Source organism: Eptatretus burgeri, chromosome 3 (genome assembly GCF_056783735.1).
Source record: "Eptatretus burgeri isolate ZD-2024b chromosome 3, Ebu_testis_v1, whole genome shotgun sequence".
NCBI lineage: Eukaryota > Metazoa > Chordata > Myxini > Myxiniformes > Myxinidae > Eptatretus > Eptatretus burgeri.
Window position 1 is genome coordinate 16,195,026 of NC_140963.1, and position 21,841 is coordinate 16,216,866.

A 21,841-nucleotide genomic window follows, 5' to 3' on the forward strand; every position below is an offset into this window, starting at 1 on the left:
CGAAACATGAAGGATCTGGATAAGATCTGTATGGAGGAGTGGGCCAAAATCCTTGCTGCAGTCTGTGCAACCTCCTTCCCTCAACCTCCTACCTCCTTCCCCATCGTAACCAGCACGGCACGTGACGTCATCGTCGGCCGGCCGTGCACCGGCCTACGCAGCCACGCCCACGCAGCAACGTGTCCTGTGATTGGTAACTAAATGGCGCATCGGCCACGCCTACGCAGCACGTGTCCTGTCATTGGTTGGTAAATAAATGGCCATAACTTGGGAATCACTTGTCCGATAAGTATCAAATCTTGAAAAGGCACATACCCAGGTCCCCAGCAATATACCTGGCAAGTTTCAATTAGATCAGACCAGTGGTTGTCGGGAAACAGCGGTCACAGACGCACAGACACACACACACACACACACACACAGACACACAGACACAGACACACACACAGACACACACACAGACACACACACAGACACACACACAGACACACACACAGACACAGACACAGACACAGACACAGACACACACACACACACACAGAGACACAGACACACACACACACAGAGACACAGAGACACAGAGACACAGAGACACAGACACACACAGACACAGACACAGACACAGACACAGACACAGACACAGACACAGAACAACAGTTAAGAACAACAGGAAAAGTCTGATCTTTGTAATTGCAAACAAAGGTTTCTGTACCATATATTAAGTTCTGTTTTTCTGATGTATCAAATACTTATTTCATGCAATAAAATGCAAATTAATTATTTAAAAATCATACAATGTGATTTTCAGGATTTTTGTTTTAGATTCCATCCTTCACAGTTGAAGTGTACCTATGATAAAAATTACAGACCTCTACGTGCTTTGTAAGTGGGAAAACCTGGAAAATCGGCAGTGTATCAAATACTTGTTCTCCCAACTGTGTGTGTGTGTGTGTGTGTGTGTGTGTGTGTGTGTGTGTGTGTGTGTGTGTGTGTGTGTGTGTGTGTGTGTGTGTGTATATATATATATATATATATATATATATATATATATATATATATATATATATATATATATAATTCCAGCTGTGTGTGTGTGTGTGTGTGTGTGTGTGTGTGTGTGTGTGTGTGTGTGTGTGTGTGTCCGTTGTTTCTCGACAACCACTGGTCCAATCTAATTGAAACTTGCCAGAAATATTGCTGGGGACCTGAGGATGTGCCTTTTCAAGCTTTGATATAAATCGGACAAGTGCTTCCCAAGTTATGGGCATTTATTTACCAACCAATGACAGGAACCATTGCTGCGGCCATTTTTTTTTATCAACCAATGACAGGAAGCATTGCTGCGTAGCCGTGGTCGATGGGGAAGAGAAACTCAGCCGCGTTCGCCATTACGGGTTTTTTCTCTTCTCTTCTCTTCATGTTTTTCCTTGTGAAAAGGCAAAATACATTGTCGCTAATTGAATAATTGGCCATTAAAAGCCTCCGTATTCTTGCCCTGGACGAGGAAACAAAGAAGCGCCGTTTCCTCAGTGATGTTGCTTATGAAGAGGTGCTCACGAGATAAAGGTGTGTACAATGTACATGGAGACGATTTTTATTATTATTTTTTATTGAAGAAAAATTGTTCCAAAAATAATTTATCAAAAAAAGTGCACAACTTTTTTTTGTTTCCAATTGTCAAAACGCTGTGGCCTTTGGAAGTGTTCAGGAATTCAGCTCTACTCAACATGCTTGCCAACGAAATACATCTCAATTTGGTGGTAAAAACGATGCACGACGGGTTTCCTTACTCATTGCTCTGCAGTCTGCATTCAACCCCTTAATTTGTCATCTCATTGACCTAATTTGATCTATCTATAATTCCAGCAATCTGTGTGTGTGTCTGTGTGTGTCTGTGTGTGTCTGTGTGTGTCTGTGTGTGTCTGTGTGTGTCTGTGTGTGTCTGTGTGTGTGTCTGTGTGTGTGTCTGTGTGTGTGTCTGTGTGTGTGTCTGTGTCTGTGTCTGTGTGTGTGTCTGTGTGTGAGGCTGTGTGTGTGTCTTGTGTGAGGCTGTGTGTGTGTCTTGTGTGAGGCTGTGTGTGCGTCTTGTGTGTGTCTATGTGTGTGTCTATGTGTGTGTGTCTGTGTGTGTGTCTGTGTGTGTGTCTGTGTGTGTGTCTTTGTGTGTGTCTGTGTGTGTGTCTGTGTGTGTGTCTGTGTGTGTGTGTCTGTGCGTCTGTGACCGCTGTTTCCCGACAACCACTGGTCTGATCTAATTGAAACTTGCCAGGTATATTGCTGGGGACCTGGGTATGTGCCTTTTCAAGATTTGATACTTATCGGACAAGTGATTCCCAAGTTATGGCCATTTATTTACCAACCAATGACAGGACACGTGCTGCGTAGGCGTGGCCGATGCGCCATTTAGTTACCAATCACAGGACACGTTGCTGCGTGGGCGTGGCTGCGTCGGCCGGTGCACGGCCGGCCGACGATGACGTCACGTGCCGTGCTGGTTACGATGGGGATCAATCGGTGCCTTAGTTACCGTGGGGTAGGAGTGCCAATGGTAAATGGCAGTGAATGTCATGGCAAGCAAAGACAGGGAGGTAAACTTGATTTTAATTAACTCTGTGTGTAAGTATCACAGCAGTTGTTACTTCAATGCAAGCGATAATTCGTGGAATGATGTGAACATTCCGTACGGGCACGCACTACTTTTGGATAGTGATGACTTACTGTATTCTAATAATTTCTCGATTTCTTATCCGCATTTATAGATTAACACAATTCCCCAATCCAGTCGTCGTTTATGAGAGCGAAGGAATGGCCTGTGTGGTTGTTTGAAAGTTTATTTTTTTTGCATGTACGGCCGCGCACATATGGGCACGCGAGAGCGAAGGAACGGCCTGTGTGGTTGTTGTTTCTGGCACGCGGTTTGAAAGTTTTTTATATTTACGGCCACGCACGTACGGACACGCGAGAGCGAAGGAACGGCCTGTGTGGTTGTTTCTGGCAAGCAGTTTTAAAGTATATATATATATATATATATATTTTTTTTTTTTTTTGCACGTACAGCCACGCACGTACGGGCATGTGAAAGCGAAGGAACGGCTTATGTGGTTGTTGTTTCTGGCACACGGTTTGAGTTTTTTTGCGGGGGGGGGGGGGGACGGTTTGCACGTACGGCCACGCATCTACGGGCATGCACTAGTATATATACATATATATATATATATACACACATACATGGTGTCACAAAAAATGTACTAACATTTTGGCGCCTCATAACAATGAATTTTTCATTTTTTTTCAGATCAAATTGATGCTAATAGTGGCTGAAGTACGACGAGGTGTTGAAGAAAGAAAATTTATCATAAACTGCTCCTAGAAGCACGAAAACATAATGGAAGTGCAAAGACAATTTTGAAGACATTTTCACAAAGATCCACCAACGCGACGCACCATTGCTCGCATCCGAGATAAGTTTGAAACAGATGGAACTGTGCATGATGTCCATAAGGAGCGTTCAGGAAGACCACAGTTATCAACCACCCACGCAAAAGGAAAATCAATTGCTGGAAACCCTCCACCACCGATCCCCACGGAAATCTGTACGACAAATGGCTCTTGAGACAGGAATCCCAAAATCAAGCGCCCATCGCATTTTGAAGCGAATTAATTGGAAAAGTTACATTCCAACATTAATCCATGCTCTAAATGAAGACGATCCTGACCGGAGAGCTGAATTTTGTGAGTGGTACCTGGGCAAATGCGAAGAAGATGCAGCATTTTCATCCAAAATTGTTTGGAGCGATGAGGCCAGCTTCAAGTTAAATGGCTCAATTAACCGACACAATTGCACCTCCTGGGCTCCTGAAAATCCGCATGTTACTATGGAACACCATTTAAACTTACCAGGGGTTACAGTGTGGTGTGGGATATCAGCATTGGGCATCCTCGGGCCATTCTTTTTTGACCAAACTGTTACTGGGGATGTTTACTAAAACTTGCTGCAGGAATCCGTCGGTTCACGTGTCGAAGAGACATTTGGTGACGAAGAGATTTACTTTCAGCAAGATGGAGCACCTCCCCACTACCACCGTGATGTAAGGGCCTATCTCGAAGCAACTTTTCCGAACAGATGGATTGGGTGAAGAGGTAGTGTTGAATTCCCTGTGCGTTCCCCAGACCTCACTCCAATGGGCTTCTTTTTATGGGGATATCTCAAAGATAAGGTTTACAGCTCAAAACCAGCAACAGTCGATGATGAGCTGAAAGAGGAAATTGAAAGACAATGTCTTGCAGTTCCAAATGAATTGATTTGTAACGGTGTTGAATCCATTGGTCTGCGTTATCGGCTATGTTTGGAACGTGATGGTCGTCAGTTTGAACATTTGTAAACATGCATTTATCCATTAATCTTGTTTCTAAGTCAATAAACAACTAAACGCATTTATTATCATTTAAAGAGTGAGTACATTTTTTTGGGACACCCTATGCATTATATATATATATATATATATATATATATATATATATATATATATATATATATATATATATATATATATATATATATATCATATATATTCTTGCGGATTTGGAAAGCTATCGCACTCAACATTCAGGTCCTTTAGCTCAGTTATATCGGTAAGTACATGTTGCCAGTTAGGGTCCCGACCCTAGTCTAATGGGTAATTTAATGTTCCTGCGCTGTGAAGTTGTATTAAAGTCAAGTTTTCTTTTCGTTTATTTTCACACCGCCGACCACACCGCATCGCCCTGGCTTCGCTTCCCTCACCTCGCTCTGGCTGATGTCAGGGGTAGTGGAGCCCTGCAGAGACATGTTGCTCGGCTTCCTGTGCCGGGGCGGGTCCAAGTGATGTCACCACGCTACCTGGCCAATTGGGGGGTTTTCCGCCCGTTTTGGCGAATGAGAGGAGTGATGAGGGCGGATGCGCAGAAGGTCGTCCGGTGTGGAGAAGGCGGAATTCGGGGAGGAGCCACGTGGTGGCCCTCGACCAATCGGCGTGCAGTGGGTGAGGTGACCGCGACTCAGCCAATCTTGGCCCGCGACGGGAGAGGGCGGAGTTTGAGGAGGCGCACCCCCCCCCCCCTTCGAAGCGGGAGAGATAAAAATAGCGTGCTGGTGTTCGTTCTGTTTTGGGATCGGCGTGTTCTGCACATTGTTCTCCAGCCATCCTGGTCGCGCACGAGTTTGGGAACGCGTCTGTTGACGGAGGGTCTTCTCCCGCAAGCCTGCGCCCTGCCGGCTCCGCAAGCTTGGATCCTTCGGATCGTGCAGGGGGTCCAATTCGGCCCCGAGGACCTGGTCCTCGAAGACCGCATGAGGCGGGAAGGTCCTAGCTAGACCCTAGCCCTCAGCTCCACTATCCTCTGAGCTGAATGCCGAATAAAGGCTCCAGCCACAACTTTTATTGGGTGTGTGCGTATGTGTATTCGTGGGCCCCGTCCAGTAAGTAGTGAACTGCATAAGTATTTTTGCCTGTATAAATGTTCACCTCACATTTCTTTTAGTCGGTTTAGTTCCGTCTCTTGCGTGCTCCCCCAATTCCCCCCATTATTGTTAATAAATATCCTCATTTGTTGCATGTACACAGCTCGTCATGTCATTTCTCAATTGACTGAGCGTGTCGTGCATGTGAGGGATTAGCTGGCAGCTGTGCTCTGGGGTAACAAGATAATGGGGCCGGCGGAACTTGGCGATTATAAAACCGCTCGGCATCGCACACGGAACGGGCTCGCTCAGCGGCTCACTTCCGTACGAGTTCCGTCGAGGGTGAAATTCCCTGGTTGTTGGACCACGTGGGTATTTAGGTAAATTGAAGTTGGCAATCGACCCTACCCCACGTGGTCTACCCATTGGTGTATTTCGGTCCAAGATAACCAGGACCCGTCGACCCCAGACATCTCCGGGCCGGCAATCTGAAATTCCGGGCGATCGAGCCGAGACGACTCCACTGCTCCATCTAGTCGTCGTACTCGTGGCGACGTGCCGGCGAAACTACAACACTGGAAGTCAGGTGTGGGATGTGAACCCATCCACCCCCATAAATTTACAGGACACCGAATTACAACACTGATATCCAGGAGTGCGATTCGGTCCCCTCCGCCTCCGTAGCAAAATTCACGGACGCCAATCAGGGGTGTATGGAGAGACCCCCCCCCCCGTTCCCCAAATTACGAGCGTTTGTCCAGCAAAGGCGAGCTGAGGCAGGTGGGTTGTGAAGTAGATGTAAATGTAGATGAATCTATGGCCCAGGACGAAATCACCATGTAGGACACCACCATGCAGGTTGACTATTCCCCGCAAGTAAATGCAGAGTCCGAAATGGGCGCAGTGGCTGTGGTGGCGGACGAGCGCCCCCCACGTGCGATTTTGCCCACGGATCGGATGATGGAGATGCTTGAGGCGTTGATGGGGAAGACGGATGCGAACATGCAAACGATGGAAAACAACATGGATGCAAACACGCAGGCACTAAAGGGCGATTTACAAGCCACGAATGGTAAAATGGATGTAAATATGCAGACACTGAGGGGTGAAATGCAGGCGCAGCGAGGGGAGATGCAGTGTATGGGGTTGAATCTCCAGGCTGGGCAAAAAAGGCATAATGGCGGTTGCACGTGGCGAGATGCAGACGGTGGATTGCAAGATGGCGGCGCCATGTGGTGGAGCGAACGAGCCTCGGAGGAGTGTGGAGGTTTGTCGACCTGCAATGGGGGCGGGTGTGGTCGGAGTGACGAGAGACGCCGTCACGGTGATAAGGGAGTCATGTAGGACGAAACACGTGGAGGTGACGACGACGGTTTAAAATTAATGGTAACGGAGACGCGGATAACAAAAGAAACAAGGGGAGAAACTAATGAACGCAAGAGGACGACAGAAAAAGTCACAGAGACACAAACGGAGACGCAGGAGACAAAGGAAAGAACACCAGACGCGGGAGATAGAAAAGGTGGAGGAGGAACTACACGATACAAGGGAGCACACACACGTGGGAGTAATAGGGGACTATTGGGTTGAGCTGGGGAAATGTTTCGTGACCCGGTGCGAGCAGCAGGATATCCTCCTCCAGGAACGAGGGGAGACAATATGCCCCCTTGAAGCGGATCACGACCAGGTGAGTCCGGTCGAGGCCAAACGGGGTAGAGGGTATGCATGGTGTGAACGGGTGCACGCGGAGCTTGGGGGTATAGAAACCCCGGGAGGGCTTGTGGAAATGCGATTCGCCAGCGTGATTGCCCCGGTGTGTGCGGTTAAGGATACGAGTGTGTCGAAATACTTGGGGAAATGTGCATAAAGCGTGAGTGAAATGGCTTGCGTGAGTAAGATGGCGTGCGTGGAAATGGACAGACGGGTCCAGACAAGAGACGGGAACAGCGACCCGAATGGGCCGCTTGTAGCAGTTTTGGTAATCGCGCCAATTTCACGGGACATCGCGAGCGAGGCCTGTTCGGCATTTACTGAGCGGCCCACACGCGCACGTATTCGTGCAGGGATTCCGGCGCGGGAACGTCCCGCGTTTCGAAAAAGACCGTCGCGCGGACGGTGAAAATGGCGACGAGTGTTTGGTGAATTAGGAACACGTGGGTTCCCACGTGGACGTGTGTGCGAGGCTCCACGTGTTGCATACCGTGTGTCCTGTTCGCGGGACGCGCGGAGCGGGTTCCCGGGATGAAACGCGTGCGCCAGCTGCAGGCCCGGTGCGCGTGTGACGTCATCACCGGGAATCTCGCGGCACAAATGCCAGAGAAACTGCGCACGTAGTACCGTGTGGGGAATTCCAAGAAAGCGAGCGCTTGGGGAGATTGGCAGAGTGATGTCATGGCCACACGGATCGGCCGTTGGAGGGGACGTTGTCATCGCCCAGAGGGACGAACGGGCGTGCCGAAAACTGCCACCATGGCGCTGTAGAAAAAAAAAAGCCTCGCTTCGAGGTATACGGCCCGGGCAGGGGATAGGAGACCTCCTTGCTCTATTTTTTGGACACAGGAACCACTAGTTAGCAGGATGGGTTAGCTTAGTTAGACCGGCCTAATGGGGCAGGACAAGTCCTCATGGGGCCAGTGGAATGGTGAGTTAGTGGGAATGTTCGGGTAGATTTAGAGTATGGGATTTTGGAGACAAGGACAGACATGGAATGTGTAGAGGGGACGTAGTTTAGCTACGTAGAGTAAAATGGAACGTGCATTATTTTAAGGGATGACGGGGGAGCATGATGTAGCTAAGGGATTCAGTTGGTGGAATGGCAGTGTTCAGTGATGTGAGCGATGAAATGAATTGAAAGGAAACATGTTGAATGACTGAGGGCCAGCGGGTCTGTGTAAATGGGGTGAATGAGGTATGCATGGTGTGATGAATGATTGGGAGGAGGAGTGATTCCCACCCAAGGGACCCCGGGGTCAGAGTAAAGTCAGCTTGTGGGTTAGCCAAATGTACAAAATGGAGGTCGTTTTGATATTGGTGCGAGTGTCGGCCCAAAACCCGTTTGGAGGGGTGCAGGAGTCCTGTTGACGGGCTGAGAGCGTGGCTGCGAACGGTGAGTATCGCTTAGTGGTCACCGGACAAGTCGGCCATGGTAGGCCAAGGGCCCAAGAGGAGCCGGGATAGCGTAGTGGGCACGGGTGGGCCCGTATGAAGCGTGACCCGTAGCGCCAATGGCCGCGTGGGCAGTGACGTGGGCATGGGCACCCGGGGAAAAGGGGCCCGTGGTTCCAGCTTGCCACGTGAGCGTCGAGGGGGAGTAGCCGTGGAGGGCACTCCCCAGATCTTTGGGAGCTGGTAGGCTCAGAGACAGCCTTAGGGCCCAGGTTGGAGATTCGGCAGAGGGTAGTTCCTGCCAAGTGAGCCACGCTGCCCAGCCGTGAAACTGTGCAAGGGCACGAGGGAAAATTTGAGGGCAAGGCCCAAATTTGGAAGGACACCAACAGGCGACGGGAATCTTGGTTGGTAGAACCAATAGTTTAAGTGACAGGCGTTTTTGGAAAGCCCCGGGACAGTTTAAAGTGTGATAAATGTTAGGGTAATGTACCCCTTCGCACCATCCATCCCTTCGCTCTCGGTGGGCCGCTGGACTCACCGTGGTAAAAGATCGCTGAAATCTGAGGGAGGCCATTCTGAGGCTTCATTGGGCCTCGAGACAGGACGCTAGCCTCTCCCGTATTCCCCTCCAAGAAGGGAACGTAGCGGTTGGGAGTAGGCTCGGTGACATGTTAGGTTAGCCGGACAAGGACAATAAAGGGGGTTAGGAGCCAAAATTATAAAAATTACCCCCATGTGGGGGTGACGGTCATCTCTATAATACCACAAGTTCTCAATGTTCAGTTCAGGTAACCGCGAAACAGTCCAAACTAACCGTTTAGATCGAAATAGTTCACAGAGATACACTAGGATAATACTACTAATGACATCTATCTATAATTCCAGCAGTGTGTGTGTGTGTGTGTGTGTGTGTGTGTGTGTGTGTGTGTGTGTGTGTGTGTGTGTGTGTGTGTGTGTGTGTGTGTGTGTGTGTGTGTGTGTGTGTGTGTGTGTGTGTGTGTGTGTGTCCGTTGTTTCTCGACAACCACTGGTCCAATCTAATTGAAACTTGCCAGAAATATTGCTGGGGACCTGAGGATGTACCTTTTCAAGGCTTGATATTAATTGCACAAGTGCTTCCCAAGTTATGGCCCTTTATTTACCAAACCAATGACAAGACACGTTGTTGCGTGGGCGTGGCCGATGGGGAAGGGAAGCTCAGCCGCGTTCGCCATTACAGGTTACAACGTACGGGCTTCCGGATAATGATGACTTCGTGTATTCTAATAATTTCTCGATTTCTTATGCGCATTTATAGATAAGCACAATGCCCCAAGTTATGATCGTTTTCATATTAGACGGTGCATAAATTTCGGTAACATCAGAGTGCTGGTGTGCTCCGAACCAGGAAGTAAATTTTTTCTCTCTCTCTTCTCTTCTCTTTTTGTTTTTCCTTGCCACGACATTACGAATAGATAAAATACGTTGGCGCTAATTGAATATTTGGGTATTAAAACAAAATTGCGAATAATCGTAAATGCGAATAATATGTGACCTTCCGGGCCACGCACGTACGGGCACGTGAGAGCGAAGAAACGGCCTGTGTGGTTGTTGTTTGTTGCTCACGGTTTGAATATTTATTTATTTTTATTTTTTATTTTTTTATGGGCACGTACTAGTAATTAATAAATATGTATTGTTCATTTAGTACCCGGATTAACACATCAGAATTACTAGTAAGTGCAATACGTGGTTTTCCGGTCCGTCCACTCTCGGGACATTTCACTTCCGGTTGTAGAAAAAAAAAACGAAAAAATAGGCTTAGCTCTCGGAGATTATGATAATCCTGTAGATTATTCTTCAGTGATTATAATGCAACTTTCAGAATGAAAATTGGTCAAGTATTTATTGAGATATTGAGGTTTGAAAAATCGTTAGAGCTAGCAAATTCATTAATTATTAATTCCACAGAAGTTTCATGACACTGCACAAAGTAACATGTCAGGTATGAAAAAACATTTTGTATGCCAGATTAATTAATTATTAATTCATTAATTATGGAATGTACTCATTGATATATTAATCAGAAAGCCCGAAGCATGTAACATAATTTATCACTTATCCCCTCATCCGGGATCCGTGGCCTCGCCCCACAGCCTGCAGCCCGATGTCCGCCGGTGATTATGTTAGATATCGGCACAATCGAGAGGAGCCTGCGAATTATCCCTGCTGATGCACCGAATTGATGCAATCATTCGGCCAGAATATTCGTTGTCAAGATGTTGCGTGATAAAATCACCAATGCAGTCACTCAAATTTATACCACTGACATACTTCTAAACAATCACCTTCGCCCTAGAAACCACAGTCAATCTGAACCACGCTGGCCACTGCTTAGACGCCATGACCGGACTACTGCGCAGTTTGCTTAAAGATGACTCGGCATTTTGGCGCGCGCGCACAAAATTATATTTTGAAAATAAATTCCGACGTTTACATTTCGGGTTTTGAAACTTTTGCACCTTCGGCGGAAAATGTATAAATATAAAAGGCTAAAAATGTGTTTTATATTTATATTTCATTTCTCCTTCCTTCCTTCTTTGCGAATCGCATTGCCGTTTTTGGCCATCTTCCAGATCATGTGACGATCAAACGGGAAGGAAATTCAAAAATCTGTCCGGTTAGATACAAGATAATATTTTTTACTATCATAATCAATAAACAGTTGCCGAATATCTTGTAAAATGGCAGACCAGATAGGTTTTGAAAATGGCGATTTTTATAACTTACGTGACCTCGTCCCTGACCTTGAACCCGGACAAAAGTTATATCGTTGTGCAACATTCATCGACCTCTACCCACATACTAAGTTTCATCAAGATCGGAAATAAAAATTGTTGATGGACGTATGGACATTTGGTCCAGCTTTATTTGGTCATCTCAGTAGAGATGACCGAAAAAGGAAATAATAAAATAAAATAAATAAAAAGAGGGGCTAAATTTGCTTTGTTGTGAAAATTAAGGGAGTGGGTATGGACAGAGACAGGCAAAGGCGATAGGTTGGGGGGAGATGGTAGGCTCGGTCCGAGCCCGCCTTCGGAGTGGCCGGCACCACCGCACTCCCTCCACAAACCTCATGGAACGAGACCAGAGGCCGGCCAGCTTCACATGCCGGCCTGTTTATGCCACAGCGGCCTGTTCCGGCCTTGCCTCGCCATGCCTTGTCTACCTGCCTCTGCCACAACCCCATGCCTGCTAGCCCTTGTTTGCATTTGCCCCGTGTCCATCCATCACCATGTGCGCCAGGATCATCGCACAAGTTGCGGGGGCTGCCCTGCAGGCAGTCCCGTCGACCATTTTGTGTTTGTTTGCATCATCCACTCAGTTCAATTCAGGGAGGAGCCTGGGACTGCATTGGGCAGCCGGCTACCTTCCTGTGCCTGCACAGGGAGCCTTCCCTTGCTTGCTTAAAGGAAATAGATATATCGGCTTAGTTATAAGACTATTTTTCTTTAAATTATCAAATTTCACAACAGATTTCGACACTTATTTCGTCCAGACAATATCCAATCCTCAAAAATGAAAAAAATATTTGGATGATACACTTTAATTCGTCCTTGAAAGTAGATTGTGGAAAATCGTATCATTTAGTGCATGAAATCGCTCCAAGCTCCTAATTTGAAAAAAATAGCACTTACAAAAGCGATGTATACAACGATTCGTAGCTATGATGAACAGGAATTCGATACGAGTGAGGAAAAATGAAAAAAAAAACTTTCTCGTGAATAAATTATTGCAGCCTGTTCCAAATCAGGGCATGGTTGAGCAGGCCAAAAAAAAAACATGGCGGCTTCAGACCCCAGCGAGGTTCCCCAGTTAACGCATTAAGACACCAGAGAGCGAGGTCGCCGAGTATTGCCTGTTGAAGGATACAATTAAATCAGGCCGTAAATTATCTTCAAAAGGGATGTTTTAATTAACCCAAACACTCAATTTTCACTGTTGAACTTCCTTGGAGTTTTCTTCATAAAAGACACACGCGCGCGCGCGCGCACGCACGCGCACGCACGCACGCACGCACGCACGCACGCACGCACGCACGCACGCACGCACGCACGCACGCACGCACGCACACACACACACACACACACACACACACACACACACACACACACACACACACACACACACAGTTAGAGAGCCAAGAAAGAGAGAGAAAGGTGAGGATGAAATCCCTCGAAATACCTGTTGCGGTCGGCTGACCAAGGCGGACCAGGATGCTTAGGGAGGGGTAGATGGAAAGATACTGGTGTCTACGGTGTAGGAGTGGGGAGGTGCGATGAATGCGATGTGAGGGGTGCGGTGTCGTGCCAGAGAGAAATGGGATTGAGAGTCAGTAACACGTTCTTTGTCAGTCCACAGTAGAATGGATAGAGGGGTGTACAGAGAGATAAGAGAATAGATGTGTGACATGGAAGATCCCCAACCTAACCGTGTAAAGGTCTGTATGTGTAAGCGTGTACCTCGGTGGGACGCTCCGCCTGAGCGTTCCCACCTCGTGATATGGCATGTTATCTCCTCTATTAATTTGCCGGGACTCGTGGCAACGTACGCTCCGCACTGGTCGCTGTCTGGCCGGTGGTGAGCCAGTCTGGCTTCGCAGGGGTGGCGGCACGTTAATAGCACGGCAGGGAATCCACTGTATGCTCTCGAAGGATGCAGTCACACACGGATGATGTTCTCCAAGAAGAGGTTCTTTCAACGACTCCACGCTACCACCTTTTATAAGCTCCAGGCGAAGGGTGGGGCAAGAAATGGAAAGCAACACGCTGTGGCCCAAGTCCTGCTCATCTGTTGTGCCACAGCGGCCCGAGCCATGCCCCGAGAGCGGAAACCGACACAGATGCCCACCAGCTTCAGCGCAGCTCAGAGCTCCCGACTTAACATGGAGAGCGCGCACCTCGAGCTGGCACCCCAGCCCTGAATGTGCACTGAGTGTAGCCTGGTAGCGGACATCCTACCCACGCACCGCCTCCTTCACGAGCCACAATGCACACCCGTGACCTGAACCAAGCTCCCGGATCGCCCTTCCCGCGACCCCTCCTCGTTGCTTACGGTCTTGCCGTGGTCTGATGACTGGATGGAGGCTATAATTCTGGACGCTCACCTGGGACGTTCCCAGTGAGATGCGGTGGAGCTATATAGTGTCTGTGGTGTGGTCGAGCATCACGCAGCGCCAAGGACAATGGCCGATGCCGCGCGGTCCTCAAAATAGTGGCGTATTGGAGCGATGCAGAGGTACGAGGAGGTGCGTGAGTATTTTTCCTATGTGCGGGAGGCATTTGTGGTCAAAGTGGTGAGATTTGGTGAGTGAGGTGAGTGGTAAGGTGAGGTGCCGGTTGTGAATTGGCACACAAATTTGAATGGAAAATGGCACGTAAATTCCCGGGAAAGGTTGTCTTGTGTGCAACAAGGACTATCCGAGCCACGGGAGGCATAGCGGTGTGCTTATTAAACAATTGTCTGTTGAATGGCGTGTGCGCTTGCATGCTTGTTGTGTATTATGGCTAAAAGGAAAAGGTTAGAGTAGAGATCAGAGTGCGGATAACAGAGATATTCATAGGATCTAACTTCGAGTCCCACGCAATGCAATTCATCCACTTGACATAAGGGAAGGACCAACGACATGAATACTAATAAAATAACTGCCTGGGGATCACAATATGTTGGGTGCCATTGCCTAAGAGGCATGCGGTTTTGCAGAACCGCACCAATGTTCCTTCACAAAAAGCAATATTTCAACACTACATGTACAAACGTTACTCTATTTTCTTTTCTTCTGGGACATTTCATTTTGACGGAACAGCCTCGTAAGCGTGCCAAAGTCTGAAGCCTCGGCCGAGCATCAGGTGTGCTAATACTTTATTTACTTATTAGGCATCCTACGTACAGAAATGAACACTCTTTTTACTCTGCATGTCTTGCACATCATGTGTGGCGAATTTCACCTCTCTGTGCTTTGTATTTATTGATATTTTACTTTAAGTTTCTGTACACTGCCGCTGATGCCCGGTTGCAAGTCACCATCAACATTTCCAATCGAAGAGACATAATTACCTTTTATGAAAAATGTTTTTCAAATTTATTTTTTATCCTGAAAAATACACTGTAGTGAACACGCAGTCGTATTAAAAGATTGGCATTTAAAACCCTTCTTAAATCATCCTTATGAAGGGGGACAGACAAATACACAAACACATTGTCTTGTATATTGGTGGATCGATATATCAGTCAGAGTTTTACAATGATTTGATATAATGCGCTCTCTCCTGTCAGAATATATTTTAACAAGGAAATTCCAGCATGCAGGAAAAGAATCAATTTGGTTGTGAAAATGCACTTTATAAATCATCTGGAGGCAGGTGAGCGTCACGCTAATATCCATCATAACTTGGGTATGGCTACGTCCATGATTAGAACAATCCTGAAAAATGACACGATAAGAGCTTCCGTACATTCAATCTCTCATTAGTTTCAACCAAGATAACTTGTTCAAGGAGCGTTTTCATGGAGAATGTGGAGAGATGGCTTTTGGACATTTGTACGTGGTCCATGCTTGGGAGCCTCGTTGATATACATTTCTGTCTGTGCTCTCGCTGACTATTCGCCAAAAAGCGATGAAACTGGTCTGGTAGTTGAGGGGATATGTAGCATTAGGATTTTCATGTGTGTACTATGTGTGAAGGTCTTTTCGTTGTGGAGGAACTCTGGGAAGGGTTCAAAACAGAAAAAGTGCTCACCTTGTGTTGGCATTCTTGGGCTGCTTTATGCAGCTTCTTCGGCGAGAAGAGCATTGGAGGAGTCAATTTATTTATATAATCATAGACACCTGGATCAATTGATAAGGTGAGACCCAATTGGTTATTCCCCCCATTCACAGGTGAGAGATGTGTCTTTGTGTTATATATAGATATACAATGCATTCACACACACACACACACACACACACACACACACACACACACACACACACACACACACACACACACACACACACACACACACACACACACACACACACACAATTATAATATATTACAAGTCTAAAGACGACGATGGTTTATGAGCGGTATTTGATGATGTAGATTGTTTCAGAAGTCAAGGATGAGACAATGTGATAATGTTTGACCAAGTTATAAAAATGATCAACATGATGCGGTATGAGTGATAGGTTATTCGCTGCAAAATGTCGAAAACCCGGTTTCGTTCAACAACTTTCAAAATTTGACCTTTGCATAACCTTTAAAGGTCACAAAACAATGTTCTGGACATTAAAATAAGGAAACAGGATACGTGCTATAGCTTATTGGAGTTAGTTCGTCGAAGAAGGTCGAAAACCCGGTTCGATTGCCACAACTTTGAAAATTTGATTTTGTGAACTTTAAAGGTCAAAGGTCAAGGATTATGACCTTTGGTGCAAAACTTCCTCTGGAACATTCCAGGAACAATATAATGTCATATGGGCTATATGGCATTTCGCACTCCTCGGATTATCCAGACTTTGATGAAATCAGCGTAAAAACAAACTTGAAGGGGGCGCCACGGGCAAGGTGTTCGAGATAGAGCAAAATGGTTTCAAGACTTTAGGTGGGGAATGACCTCAAGATTATGCATAAAAAATATTGTCATCCTAGCTCTCAAAGTTGGGCGGTCGTATGATTTTTATGTCAAAATTTGCAATTTTTTAAGTTCGTGACCTTGTGACCTTGATCTTGGGACGAAAATGAAAAAAAAAAAAAAAAAATCGAGCTCCGTGGAGCTATGCAGGTGCCATTGGGCTAACCAAATACCGAAACCCCAGTCAGATTCGACAAACTCCCGAGGAAAAGATGCAAATTGAAATTGGCTACCCCCTAAAAACACGTTTTTGTGGTGTGGCTCCGCCCACAATGGGCGCACCACGCCCATTCTCAGGAAAACACAACTAGATCATGATATAAACCTCCCACCAAAATTTTATCAGGATCGGATCAAAATCCACGGAGCTATGCTCGGGACAGACAGACAGACAAGCCGGTAGGCGGACATGGGTAGTCGCTTCCCCAATAAAACCTGACGCGATGGGCCCATTCGATGGGGAATGACCTGAGGATTAAACACAATAAAATTCATGATTCCAGCTTCAAGGGTTAATGCTGCAGATTGTTTTTTCGTTAAAATACCCCCACATTGAGGTTTTTCGGCCGTTGCTCGGCAACGGAGGGGTCCATAGCAATGGTTCTTTCTCACACATAACTAGGACATACCATGAACCTACCATACCAGTTTCATGTATATCTGACTCAGTCTCTGAGATATAACAAACTTCATTTTTTTTTATTGTTTTCGACCAGGGTTCATTCGAAGTTTATCTTCTCCGACAGTTTTCATAGGATCCGGCTGGAATTTTTTGACAATATGGCTGAATGTACTGCCCACAGTCGCTCATGGCCCGATTTTTGAAAAATATATTTTTTATGATTTTTCAAAAAATTCAAAGTCCCGTTGTAGGCAACGGTGGTGTCCATAGCAACGGTTCTCATTTGCACACAACTAGGTCATGGTATGAACCCACCAACCAAGTTTCATCGAAATCGCCATTGTATTAACTGAAATCACCATTTTAAATACTGATAATAAAAAGGGCAGAACAAATCTCAAAAAAAAAAAAATTTTGGATTTTATTTTTTTTTCGACTACCCAAAACAATTCTGACAACTCAACAAAAATTCTCAGCCTTCCTCTCCTAATTGTCCCATCTTTGCTCTCCACCCCCCCCCCCAAACCCAAAGCATTAACCTCTCCCTTTCAAAGCTGTCCCATTTTTCCTCAGACCGTCCTCCAACTCATAAAAGCAAACGGGCATTCCAACATGGAAACAGCTAAATATGTATCGGTTTCTGTTCCCATATTGGGTAGTCGATCTATTCTACCCTTATTATCAGTATTTCCGTCGATATGTTTGTCTGCATGTATATCTGTCTGTCTGTATGTCTATTCGGTCCAGTGCTCTGTTAATACAATGGCGATTTCGATGAAACTTGGTTGGTAGGTTCATACCATGACCTAGTTGTGTGCAAATGAGAACCATTGCTATGGACCCATCCGTTGCCGAGCAACAGACCTTTTAAATTTTCAATAAAAAATCTCAAAAAATCTCGACTGTTGGCAGTACATTCAGCCATATTGTCAAAAATTTCCAACCGGATCCTATGAAAACTGTCGGAGAAGATAGAGTTTGAATGAACCCTGGTCGAAAAGAATAAAAAAAACGAAGTTCGTTATATCTCAGAGACTATGAGTCAGATATACATGAAACTGGTATGGTAGGTTCATGGAATGTCCTAGTTATGTGTGAGAAAGAACCGTTGCTATGGACGCTTTTGTTGGCTCGTAACGGCTGAAAAACGACTAAATTCGACTTGATCGACTCCCCATGTCCGCCGACCGGCTTGTCATTCCATCACCAACTTCACAGAAACCAGTCACAATTTTAAGGGGAAAAAGTCAAAAATAACAGCAAACCTGCGTAGCCTCCGCAGGAAAAGCGCTGCTTGAGAGAATGGGTTCTAAAGGTTAATGGAGTATGATAGTTTAGAGGTGGGAATTAAGACTTAGAATTAGGATAGTGTGAAGCCGGCCGTCCTTCCTGCTGTTGCCAACGCCCACCTGCCATTGTGGACCAAATAAGTTAAACCGCAAGGTTTCGTCGAATAAATAAATAATGAACACCGTGAAGAATGACCACACGATAAAAAATAAAAACTACATGACAAACAAAAGCACGATATTACTTACAGATTGGAAGAGCTTCACCACGGTCAGAGAAAGTTTGTCCCTCAACGTTTTGATCTCATCCAACTTCTTCAGAAGTTCATTGTTTAACTTGTCATGGGGATTCGTCATTTCTGTAGTCGATCACCTGGTCACAAAGAACAACAAATCGTGTGTGTGTGTGTGTGTGTGTGTGTGTGTGTGTGTGTGTGTGTGTGTGTGTGTGTGTGTGTGTGTGTGTGTGTGTGTGTGTGTCAGCAGGTAATACAACATCACCTTGATAGAGCTAACACTATCTTATCACACACATGCACCATTGCACACAAACGTGCTCACATCACTCTTCTTCCTCCTGAACCTCTTCTTCTTCTCCCTCCAAATCTTCTTCTTCTTCACAAAATGGCAGCGATCTGTCACCAAGGAAGAAAAGGATTTGCACGGTGGAATCGACACAAACCGAACGAACCTTTGGGGGGGGGGGGGGGTAAACGACACGTGTACGTGAACGTGATACATTTTCATGCCAATGTGCACACGAACGTGTGTAAAAGGTTCAAATGTTGGAATTCAATTAATACATCGATGGTGTTGAATGTCATTCAACTTAAACTGCGTATAACACAATACTTAAGCGAGATTAATCAACATGATCCAATCAAAGAGGATCGAAGAGAGTAAAAGCCAAACGTTAAACGGAATTTAATCACGGACGATACTCACCGAGACGAATTAAAACCCAAAAGAAAATGGCGTCGAGCACGTGACGTCTTCCCGCCTCGTGATTCTCTCACAGACACATTTGAGAGACATACTATTGCTTTTCTCGTGAGTGAAAAATGTTTTAAACCGCGAGTTTAATCCCTGCTGTCACAGAAACGTTTCAAACGCATCATATTATATATTTCCTCAACACACACACACACACACACACACACACACACACACACACACACACACACACACACACACACACACACACACACACACTTTGGCCATGACGTCACTAGAATCTAGGTCCGCCATCTTGGAGGAATCGAATTTTCACGCTTGGGCTGACTCATACACCGCCCAGGCCGATTTGCAAGGAGATCTCGGATCGTTATGACTGAATACTAAATCATGGTGAATACGCGTCAAGTAATTGTATGTTGCAATCTATCTGAGAGGAAAAGTGAAATATTTTACCACAGGTTACCGAAATTTGTTGAAAATCAATGCAAAACACGTGAAAGGCCTTTGGGTGTGTTCACTGTTCAGTTCCCAAGCTGCTAGCTAGCGCTTGCCAAGCCATCCGTTCCTTATCAACGGTTTCGAATGGAGTGCAAAATCGAGTGCTTAAGCCAGTTGGCGAACGCTCCACAAGAAACCTGGTAACTGAATCAACCCCCGGGTGTGTGTTCCGTTACCAAGCTTCTTGTAGAGCGCTCGCAAAGTGGCCGGAGCCCTCAAGCAAGCACTCTATTCAAAACCGTTAAGGAACGGCCGGCTTAGCAAGCGATAGCTAGCTTCTTGATAACCAATTACACTTTTGGCGGGAACTCTGGATATGGATTGGGACGCACCTAATTCGGCAGCGACGTTCACCATGAAGCAGCGATTGGAGCTACAGTAGACTACGCCGAACTCGTCACACGGAGCTGCTGCCGAGTGAGAAGCCCGATTTCATGGGCTCGTGGTGCGCGCTCTTTGGTGGACACCGCCAGTGATTGGCTATTTATAACTGCGCTGCGTTCAGCTCAGTCAGCGACCACGGTGCGCCGTCCCACAGGCCATCTGAAGAAGAAGAAGAAGAAGAAGAAGAAGAAGAAGAAGAAGAAGAAGAAGAAGAAGAAGAAGAAGAAGGAAGGTTGCGCAAGGCAGTCTCTGGCGAAGGAGTCAGGGATCGATCGAGCTTAGTGTTGAACAGGGCCGGATTTCGGTATGGGCAAGCTGGGCCGTTTCCCAAGGTCCTCCACAACCAGGGGGCCTCCACATATTTCATGAAAAAAAAAATGTAAGTAAAAAGGATTTGTGAGTGCCTGAATGGTAGTTGTGTGGTGAATTGAGGGACATGACGCGGGATCACATGTTGTGCGTCTCGCGTATAAGGGGAGGTCTCCGCGGCACGGGGTGATTGTCCCCTAGTGCATTGCAAAAACTTTCCACCAGATGCCGCTGTTGTAAGAGCTTTCCACAACCTCAAGGATGATATCAGTAAGTCCGTGGTTTTATCGATCGATAGCTCGGTGCCCTTTGTGGTGGAAACCGACGCTTCAGATCACGCGATAGCTGCTACACTTAATCAGTCTGGGAGACCCGTCGCGTTCTTCTCGAGAACTCTCTCTAGAAGCGAGCAGAGACACTCAGCGATAGAGAAGGAAGCGTACGCCATCGTCGAAGCGCTGCGGAAATGGAGACATTATTTACTGGGAAACCACTTCACGCTCGTTACGGACCAACGATCCGTGGCATTCATGTTTGATGGGAAAAATAACGGGAAAATTAAGAATGAAAAAATTATGAGATGGCGGATAGACCTAGCTTGCTACAGTTACGACATTGTTTACCGGCCCGGGAAGGAAAACCCTGCTGCAGATACCTTCTCTCGGGTCTACAGTTCGGCAACAATCAGTCAGGCTTTGCAAGACCTACACGTGTCTCTCTGCCACCCAGGGGTAACCAGAATGGCACATTTCGTGCGCAGACAAAATCTTCCCTATTCTGTTGAAGATATTAAACAAATGAATGCTTCATGCCCTGTTTGTGCTGAACTAAAACCCAGATTCTATGGCGCAGCATCTGGCAGACTGATCAAGGCCACTTCCCCCTTCGAGAGACTAAACATCGACTTCAAAGGGCCCCTGCCGACCGAGACAGACAACAGATACATATTCACCGTTGTTGATGAATATTCAAGGTTCCCTTTCGCATTTCCGTGCTCGGATATGACCTCGGGCACTGTTGTGAAATGTCTCTCTGACCTCTTCGCTATGTTTGGGAAACCTTCGTACATACATTCAGACAGAGGGCCGTGTTTCATGTCGGCCGGGCTAAAACAATTCCTACTAGAGCTCGGCATAGCAACTAGTCGAACGACGGGTTACAACCCACAGGGTAACGGGCAGGTGGAACGGTATAACGGGGTTATTTGGAAAGCCGTAACTCTGGCGTTGAAATCAAGAGGACTGGGCCCCGAGCGGTGGGAGGTTACTCTTCCCGACGCTCTGAATTCCATACGCTCTTTGCTCTGCACGACCACCAATGCAACTCCTCACGAACGAATGTTTAATCACCAGCGACGTTATGTTGACGGTCAAACGGTGCCCAACTGGCTGACCCATCCCGGAACAGTGTTCATGAAACGCCCGGTACGACAAAGCAAGTATGAACCCCTGGTGGAGGGGGTCGAACTCATTGACACTAATCCAGAGTATGCTCATGTCAGGCTCCCGGATGGCAGGGAGACCACTGTGTCGGTTCGCCATCTGGCTCCCTCAGGTACTCCTCCCGCAGGTACACCAC

The 21,841-nt window shown here is 46.6% G+C and overlaps 1 protein-coding gene across 3 annotated transcripts in view; it reads right to left on the reverse strand.

Annotated features, from left to right (window-relative positions):
- LOC147029448 (uncharacterized) overlaps positions 1–20,103 on the reverse strand; it is a 105,228-nt gene extending 85,125 nt beyond the window's left edge. Inside the window, exons 1-3 of one of the 3 annotated variants that reach the window (XM_085872496.1) lie at positions 19,903–20,103; positions 18,677–18,750; positions 18,365–18,488 (exon numbers count right to left, since the gene is read on the reverse strand). In XM_085872496.1, the coding sequence (XP_085728622.1) occupies positions 18,365–18,472 (108 nt within the window). In that variant the 5' untranslated portion in view covers positions 18,473–18,488; positions 18,677–18,750; positions 19,903–20,103. Of the gene's footprint in view, positions 1–18,364; positions 18,489–18,676; positions 18,807–19,060; positions 19,251–19,902 lie in introns of those variants that run through there. The other 2 variants (XM_085872495.1, XM_085872494.1) reach the window with 2 other exon arrangements.
- Between the last annotated feature and the right edge of the window lie 1,738 nt (positions 20,104–21,841).